Below are 9,652 nucleotides of genomic sequence, written 5' to 3'. Positions count from 1 at the left end.
TGGTTTGGCCTCGATGTGGCCAGAGATACAGAACAGAAAATGTCAGGTCTGTGTGTGGTTGCTGTTCCAGAATAATCGAAAGTAAAGCAACACTTCTTGTCTTCGTTGAAATAAATTTAAAAAGCTGACAAAGGCTTCATTCTTGTGTTCCTGTTCCCTTTTACTCGGCGGGGTGCGGGCTGGAGTAGGGTGGGGGGTGAGAGGGGGACTGTTGGAGTTGGTCTTGCTGACGATGTGTAAAGCCATTCCCTGTGAGGGTGCCTCACAAGGCCAGGAAAGCAGGGATAGATTTTTTTTTTAAATCTGTATTTGAATCGAGGTTAAATGATCTGCCGCTAAAAATGTTCACAAAACCCTTGAGTGCGGCGTGGGAAGGCAAAGAGGGAGAGGAGTTATGGAGCGTGTGCTATTCTGTATCTGTGAGGAAGTGTGTGTCCCTCAGTCTGTGCGCATACACGTGTGAGCATGTGTGTGGGAGAGATATGTTTGTAAGTATGAATTTGTGTGTACGGGCCTTGTGTGTTTGTGATATACATGTATCCACGTCGGCATGTATGTGTGTGTGTGAGAGTATATGCGTTTGTAAATCTGAGTATGTGTGAGTAAGTTGTAGGTAACATTTAATAGGTTCGTGAGAAAGTATATGTGTGGGTGTAAATATGTGTATGAGAAAGATATTTAAATAATGAAGGGGAAACATTTCAGCTGATTTACAATTTTTTTTTAAAAGCAGCAATTCAATAAACGCTAATTTTTCTAAAATAAATTTAGAGTACCCAATTTTTTTTTCCAATTAAGGGGCAATTTAGCGTGGCCAATCCACCTAGCCTGCACATCTTTGGGTTGTGGGGGTGAAAGAAAAATGTGCAAACTCCACACACCCAGGGCCAGGATTCGAACCCGTGTTCTCAGCGCCGCAGTCCCAGTGCTATCCACTGCGCCACACGCCGTCCTGCTAATGTAAGGTTGCACAATTCCGCCCCCCCCCCCCCCCCCCCCATCCTCTGCGTTCTGTGCGATGGATAAACAAGACTCGTGGATGCTCTCAGAATTCCGAGAGCAGAAGCCTCGCCGTCCGAATTTCCGTGACACAGTCACAGCGAGATCCAGCATTTATTTAGGGGTGGTTGTGACGAGGTGGGAACCAGAGGAAAGCTTGTCAGCCCCACTCTGGCGCTTTCCTTGACCGCTTCAAGCGTGTAAATATACTATGCAGGATGTGGCCCCTTTACTGACAAGGAAACGAAGAAATATGTGGCGCCCAGTTCTTTATGAGGGAGGGGAAAATATGACACCGAACAAGAGGCAGATTGCACGGGTTGACACTATTTAAGAGCGGGACGTTGTCTCCAATGCCTCTTGTGTTCGAATGCAATGTGTATTTGTGGGTGTTTATGTGCATACTTGTTTATAATATTGAGATGGTCGCTGGTACTGTCTGAAGCACTAAACGTTAACATTCTAATCTCAATACGTTAGAATATCCATTGAAGAACTGTTAGTGTATTAACATGGAAATAGGCCTGATTTCAGATTCGGCTCACCAGCCCGAGGTGGCAATATGAGTAAATTCATACCAATACAATAGGCCTGTGTAAACATCTAAACTCGGCCGATTGTTAATTCCCAGTTTCAATGCGTACCGAGGCAACTCCATTCTAATTACAGTGTGGCTGCTACAGGGCTCAATTTACCGACCTGGGAATGGGTGTACCCTGCAGCCTGGGCTTAAACACACTCACATTGCCTTTACTCTATCATCTGGTACAGGTGTTCTTACATCTGCATCCTGTTATTGAGGGATCATTGCGGTACAAACTGATTTGACTTTCCTTTAATAATTTGAAGGACATGTAGTATATTGAGACGTTGCATTTCCTGAATGGATTTTAGAGGATTTCTCTGACAAAATGGCTGATGGGGTTTTTAGATAGTGTATAGAAAACGACGCGTTTCTTGTCATTGGGTGCAGAACCCCGAGACCGACAGGTCTTCACCTTACACATTTACATACAAACACACACATGTACATACAAACACACATGTGCACACAAACGCAGACAAACATGTACACGCAAACACACACAAATGGAAATGAAATGGAATGAAATTCGCTTATTGTCACAAGTAGGCTTCAAATGAAGTTACTGTGAAAAGCCCCTAGTCGCCACATTCCGGCGCCTGTTCGGGGAGGCTGGTTCGGGAATTGAACCGTGCTGCTGGCCTGCCTTGGTCTGCTTTCAAAGCCAGCTATTTAGCCCTGTGCTAAACCATCCCATGTACATCCCATAAACACCCACATGTACACACAAACACACATGTACATGCAAACACACACATGTACAAACACATACACATGTACATACAAACACAACATTTACATACAAACCCACACATGTACATAGAAGCATCCACAAGTACACACAAACATGTACACACAAACACACACATGTACATACAAACACACACCTATACACATGCACATGTATGTACAAACACAAACACATACATACTCATACGCACACATGCACATACAAACACACATGTGTGCAAACACACATGTACATACACACGAGCGCGCACATGTCCATACAAACGCATACACATGTGCAAAAACATACAAACATACATAAACACATAAACTGCTAGCAGCAGTTGTGCGGGCTTCGAGCTAACTCACTAATACACAGTTGACCGGTTGTGTTATCAGAGACTGGTGTTTAGCACGTCCCAGTGCCCGAGCCTGTGTGGAACAGGGTAGGAATCCGGAGGTCGAAACTTCATCTCAACCCTGCTCAGTGTCTGCCTGACCTCCGCCTGTGACACGGCATATTTGCTCTAGTTACTGAACCAGATTGGATTAACCCTTTCGCTCCTGCCCACACATTTAGTCCCCGATAATGCGGGGGACCAATCACTTCTAAAATCGGCATTTTAAAAGTTAAAGCGAATCTTTGCCGGTGGAGACTGAGGGTAATACGATCAAAAATGAAACACAGCCGGATTCAGGGGCAAATGGCTGGGCTTTGACCACTCTCAGCCCCTATTGAAGTGCAGAGAGGCGCGTGCAATGATCACCTCGTTTAAAACCGACTCTAATGACTGAAAATATTCAGCGTTTCGATCGGATTTTATGCAGAAATGCGTTTCACCGGAGGAGAGCTCAGCTCATTTAGGGTACAATGTAGGGAAAGATAACGCAGGGGGGGGGGGGGGGCGAAATCGACTTCCTGGTCTATAACACAAACATGCTGTGTGTGTGAGAGAGAGAGAGGGGGGGGGGGGGAGGTGGACATCAAACTCTGCCCTGGGATGTGTTGCAAAAATAGCTTATTTGTTTAAGATTGGCAATAGTTTTTCTGCGCCCTGGAAGTACTGCTCCAGATTATTCCCTGGGCCAATAAATCTCTCCAAGCGTTTTGCTGGCTGCAAATTTAACTGTAAACGCGGCGGCGGCGGGTGGGGGTGGGGGGATGGGGGATGGGGGGGGGGGGGTCAATAGAATCGTCATTGAATCTTTAAAGTAAAGTTTGAAATGTTGCCAAGGATATCCATATGGCACCATGAGTGGGGCAAAGGGAACTTTAAATGTTTCAAGAGGCAACTGTTGGTTTGATCAGGGGAGTGGGTGGGGAGGATTGCGGGTGGGGGAGGGGGGGTGTCCCAAACGTAATGTAATACACACTTATTTCAGTTTCATGTTACCAGTAATAACACGCAGCCCCTCTGCTCCCTCCAGTTTTAAAGGCTGCTTTAATGTTAACGTCGTAAGCGCATGATCAATAACATCGACTGTTGCATCGCTTTTAAATGAAATAAATTGAAGATATCGGGCATTGGGCCATGTTTGACAGAGAAGCGAATAAAGAGGGGATTTTACCAGTCCGACTTTGTCCCGTGGGAAACCCTCCTCTGCTCTGCACGCACAATGCAAGGAAATATATCAATCCTGATCACACGTATGTTTTATATTTTGTGAGCTTGTTCCCTAACATAATACCAGCTTTTGCCTGCCCAAGCTTTAGCACGGACATTTGAATGACCGTGTGTTTGTGACACAATGATAATGATTGGAGCGTCTCGATCAATAATTTTAGCGAGTCTAGAGAGATCCTTGCTAACTGTGGGGTTGATGTGTAATGCATTTAACTGTATAATTTATATATAATTTTGCAGAGCAGGCGGCAGCGAGGAATGAATAAATACCAGCTAAGTAGCGAATGCAATGACGTGGAAAGATCTCAACCACCTTGCTAGGCGGGAGGATTAATATCAGAGAACTGGTATTAAGGAAACTGCTTTGTCGCTAATCCGCACTTTAACCTGCAATTAATGTAATTTAAATTAATCTATGGTTTAATAAACCGAGGCGACAATTAAGTAGTGTTGCGCCCGACAAGTAGGTTACTGGTTTCTGTAACTGTCCTGGAAAACATGGATTGGGACCCACATGTTACTGTTGGTGAAATTGTTTTATTGCACTCGGATTTAGAATGAGGTGTCGCTTGTAATGGAAAATGTGGAATTCGGGTGGATTTCCTTGAATGTATCCGTCCAGGTGGTCCCATTTAAACAATGGATCAAACCCAGACACAACACGTGGTTGCGAGGGGAGCTGGATAATTATTCATTGCAATATTAAAACACTGCAGATCGGAGTTCATTTAAAAAATATATATATTTTCGCCAAATGCACAATAGGCCAATGGAAGGAAGTTTGATTCAAAAAAAAGAGCAACGCCAAACAATCGGTTACAGCAGAAAAGAAAATGTCCTCCAGCCTTTTATCTGAGCATTAAGTTGCAACATTTCTGAGATTGGGGACGCGAAGGGGAGAGTTACTCCCCCAACCACTGGATTAGTCAAACTCTCTCAGAACCCTCTGGATAAATGGATTTTTCAGCAAATTCCCCCATTGAAATGCCAAATTACCTATTCCCGAAATTGCTTTTTCAAATTTAAGTTTGGGATCTCCAAACGAGGTCCATAAGAATTCACAAATCGTCAGGCAGTCACAAGAAAACCTAACCACCTTAATAAACCTTTACATTGTGTAATTAATGTATCAAGGGCTATTCGAATTCCCAATCGCGCTTTGTTGGATGTACGATTCTAGGAGAATATGAAGCGTGCGGTTTTCAGATTAAAAAGTCAGGGAACATATATTTTGCACCGCGGAACTGGTCATTTAAAGATTCCTTGCACCTTTTAATGATAAAGAAATTCCTGTTAGGCAGCGGAAGTGCATGTGGCTATATTTAATGTGATGTGAATTCGCTGCACGGGCGGTTATGAATGTTTCGGGGGTGGGGTTGGAGTGAGGGGGAGGGGGGGGGAGAGAATATCAGCTTTTATTGCATCACATGGAGAAAGTATCCAATCAGCTTTGAGTTGAGGAAAATTATTTGGTGGAGTGTCAGGGGACAAGTGTGCTGTACTGTGAACTTTTCTCTGGGAAGGAAGGGAGCAGGATTGGAGTCGGCAAGACCATCTGAAATAGCTCCTTTAACCGGCGTACACCACCCTCCCAGCCCCCCAGCCCCCACAGATAAACGTTCAGCAAAATACCGCAATGAAATGCAGAATAGAACCAAACATATCCATCTCCGCATCTCTCATTGTGCCCTCTGATTTTTACAAGAAGTAATTCATGGCGGGACAAGCCCTTTTCTCTTTTGGATGACGAACACAATGGTTGGGATTATTCCAAGACGCGTGGATTACATCTCAAATGTTGCACTGGAAGGGTTTCAGTTTGGCCACCTGGAAATGCACGGGGTGAGGCTGGGTTACCTGCGGATCAATGGCAAGCTGATGTTCGCCTTGTCTCAGGTGCTGGCCGACCTGTTCAAGGACGTCCCCAGGACCACGATTCGCAAGAGGATGGAGCACCTGCAAATTAAAAGGCGCCGCTGTGACCTGCGGGAGCTGCGGACGCTCAAAGCCATGAACTCGGTGCCCACCCGGGCAGTCAAATGCTCCCTCATTTCCAAAGAGGACCTGGAGGCTTTGTACACGCTCTACAAGACCCCGGAGGCGGCCAGGAGGAAGGTGAAGGTGAGGGAGGGAGGGCAGCTCTCTGGCCCGGCCGCGCACGGTTACTATTCCGCCTTCTGCACCGAGAGGACGGTATTGCTGCGGACACGGGATCCTGCCGTGCGCTCTGAGGCCAGATCCCAAACTCCGAGCCAATCAACTGAAAACCCTGGAGCCCCCGAGCGGCCCGGCCACCGCCTGGCCCCGGATCCGGCCGGGAAAGGCTTCCCAGACTATGGAAATGTGGGAAAATCCACTTTGTGCCCCGTCTACCGGCAGCAAGAAGTGTTTTACCAGGATGTGGTGTGCTGCTTCCCCAGAGCTGAGCAACCCGCCATTGCTGTGAGATTTAATGCAGCTGATGAATTCAGGACGGAATATTCCTGTTGTAACCACAATAAAAATGTGGGGAGTGGATTTATCAATAACTATAATTCATCAGTAACACCCCCGGCGTTCAAATCAGTTAAAAGGATGGTGCTATCCGGAGATATAAAGACTTTGAGTGAAAGTGGCTTTGCCCAGTCCTCTCTGGGATATTCCAGTGACTCGGATTGCAGCCTGGCTCCCGGGAATCTCTCCGATTTGGGTTCCACGGACGAGGAGGAGGAGGGAGAGTCGGCACTTTCCTGCTGCAGCAGCGACGATGGCAGTTCGTCGGCCTCGGACTCCAGCTCGACATTCAGCGGGGTGTCCCTGCACAGTACCCGCTTCAGGCGAGCCACCCTGCCCAGCCTGTGCTGTAAGAGCCCGACCATCCCCGGGGGGCCGCAGGACAGGCCCCAGCCCCCCGCCGCCGACCGCCAGCCACCTTGCGCCGCAGGGAAGCCCCAATTGCGCCCGGAACCGGGAGACTCGCCAGCTCCGGATTGCGCCCATTGCGGCGGGGCAGCCCACTGCCAGGCCAGTGTGGGCTCTGCAGCCTGGGCAAGCCAGCCGGAGACAGCGGGGGGACCTGGCCTGGCCCCCTACAACTCTGCAAAGCAGGCCGCCTCTGGAGCTCCTCTCAACCCGCCACCCTCACAACAAAGGGAGTCATCACCTTCAAACGCATCGAGCGCCCTTTGCCTGGGCAACAACTGTTTGAAATTGGCCGGGACGGACAAAGCACCTTCAGTACATCCCAATGTGCCTCTGCAGGCAGAGATTTGCCAGCCGCTCAGAGGCTCTGCTTTCTGCCAAAGCTCCCTACTTACCAGCCGCACTCGGCAACATGTGAGATCACAGCAGACTGTCCAAAGTATCTTCAACCCCGGCTACACACCCGCCTTCCGGAGCCTGGAAGCTGCCGCTGGACCGGGCAAAGAGGATTCCTGGCCCAATGGGGGGAAAGGCAGACTGGGCTCGGGGAGTTATTTCCAGGAGGGCAGAGGAGGGGTGCACCCAGTGAGAGAGCTTCCTGACCTCCTCCACCGGCTCAAACATTCTACCTCCAAAGGAATACAAAACCACAGCACTTTACAGAGCGGCGCTTCTACCATCCTGAGGTGGGCTAACGATGCAAAAAAGAAACCGCTTCCTTCCCCCAGACGCGCTCAACAGATTAAAGAGCGGATCTCGAAGAGATGCCCAGGGAAGGCCCCTGCCCGGAGCCAGCCCTGGTTAACGGCGACAGGCAAAAGGGCGAATTTGCTGAAAAACTCTGCCAAGTGCAAACGTGTCAGCTGCGCATTAGTAACGCCGGTAAAGAAGGCGTTCAGCCTCATGCGCAATTTCCCTTCGCCACCTTCGCTGGTCGTGGGGAAGGACGGGGACCTGTGTCCTGCCTATTCAGTTTGCTGCCGGCAGTCTCTCTCAGCACACAAGTGCCACCCGGTGTGGGGCTGGCAAATCGGGGGCACAGCAGTCCCTCTGCCCCCAAGCCACAAATTCAGGGGCTTTAACCTTTAACCAGCTCCAGGTGGGTTTGGACCTGGATTATCTCTGCTCTCTGAAAGCGCCTCCAGACTGAAATCACCCAGAGGAGAAAATGCAGTTTATAAGGATGATTAAAAGTATATCTTCATCATTGAATCCCAAATGAACCTCGGTACAAATCAGGGCCGCAATTTTACCAAAAATGGGCACCATTAACCAGCTGCAAAACATTTCAGAATATATATGTTCCTTTGGTGTGTTTACCAGAGATGGGAAATGGGGGGGATTGAGTTTAGTCCCAGAGCTGTACAAACCTATATGTTGTTTGCACTATTTATTTTCCTCTAAACATGGGTATGTTACCCAGTGAAGGACCAGCAGAACAATCGAGCGCATTTTCAAATATATTAGAAGGATAAAGCGAATTCCAAATAGACCCTCATAATGTAATGTGATGTCGGGAAAGGATGAATGAGATTATTGTTTTTTTTCCCTCTCTTTTGTCTAGAATCCCGGATTTTTTTTTTAATCCGATGGTCCACCGCAGCAATATTTTACTCACCTCAGCTCCTTCACCGTGTTCAAAGAAGCTTTAATTAAAAGTGGTCAGGAATGACAGGGGAAGGAAAAACAACTGCCATCTCTTCTAATTAATTCTCAAAAAATTAATCGACCTGCAGTTGGTCCGTTTGAAGGTTTTATTTCTGCTCAAGTTCAGCCGCATTGCTAAACTATTGTCAGATTTAATTGACAACACATTTGAACTGGACTCTCAGTGAAGAGATGGAGGGGAGAAGCGAGGTGTTGGGTTCGGTGGGGAGGGGGTGTGGGGGGGGAGGGGGATCTTTACTTGACTCTGTATTTGGGCCAATGAGTAATTGTCCTCGGCGCTGTGTGTCGCTTCTGCCTCCTGTTTAATAATCGGATGTATAATTTGCAAGAGGAACCTTCCCTTTAGATGCAAATCAGTTGAACTCTGGAGGAAGAGAGGTTAATGCACCAAGGCATGCATTACTGACCAAACCTCACGTAACGTTCCACTGAATAGTTCCTTTCACCCGAAAAAAAAGACTTTGATTCTCCAGTTGAAATGCGACTGTAACTCCTTTTCTAAAATTAAAATTTATTCCTCAGTTGTGGCAAATTTTATTTATTTAGTATTTGATAGAGGTTTCTTTCAAGAGCAGCAAAGAAAAAAGTTTGGCACGCAAGTTTCTTTCTGCCCTTTTCTTTGTTGTGCCTGACAGTCTGCAGCCGGTGAGGAGGTGGGGTGGGGGGGCTACTACACGGGGACGATCTTGTTTGCTGCCTGCTCTGTGCTAAGGGCTCAAGTTGTGGTTATTTTCTCCGACAAAGTCAGCGGGAAAACGTGGCGATGCTGTTGCACTTTCAAAAGGATTATTTATACTGTTGTTTCGGTTGACGATTATGGTGGATCCGCTCAAGCGCCGGTGTTGAATTGACTCAATAGGAAACACATTTAACACAAGCAGATGTGAAAGAGGGAGGGGAGGGAGGGGGGGGGGGGTCTAAACTTCACCACTAAAATGTTTAATCTGTTTTGCTCTCCCCCACCCCCACGCGAGAGAAAGACAATTCCATTTCTGCCAAGATGGTGGTCGTTTATTTACACGGACAGGGGTCCAGAGTAGAGGGGTTGAGAGATAACAGCTCCAGCCTAGGCTTGTCCTTGCATGTCACAAGCGCCACGCGGGCTTTGAACAAAAAGGTTTAAATGCTCTGTACGATTTCTTTTAGT

General features: G+C 47.6%; 1 protein-coding gene across 1 annotated transcript; it reads left to right on the top strand.

The window, feature by feature from the left end:
* The first annotated feature begins 5,425 nt into the window (after window positions 1-5,425).
* LOC140398614 (SKI/DACH domain-containing protein 1-like) lies at window positions 5,426-9,026 on the top strand. Its single transcript, XM_072487459.1, has one exon. The coding sequence runs from the start codon at window positions 5,680-5,682 to the stop codon at window positions 7,924-7,926; it is 2,247 nt and encodes a 748-aa protein (XP_072343560.1). The 5' UTR covers window positions 5,426-5,679; the 3' UTR covers window positions 7,927-9,026.
* Window positions 9,027-9,652: the final 626 nt, after the last annotated feature.

Source organism: Scyliorhinus torazame, chromosome 21 (assembly GCF_047496885.1).
Source record: "Scyliorhinus torazame isolate Kashiwa2021f chromosome 21, sScyTor2.1, whole genome shotgun sequence".
NCBI classification, from domain to species: Eukaryota; Metazoa; Chordata; class Chondrichthyes; order Carcharhiniformes; family Scyliorhinidae; genus Scyliorhinus; species Scyliorhinus torazame.
The sequence above is the reverse complement of the archived record's forward strand: the minus strand, read 5'-3'. Positions and strand labels throughout refer to the sequence as shown.

Coding starts and splice junctions, on each gene's coding strand:
- LOC140398614 (XM_072487459.1), top strand. CDS start 5,680: ATGACGAACACAATGGTTGGGATTATTCCAAGACGCGTGGATTACATC.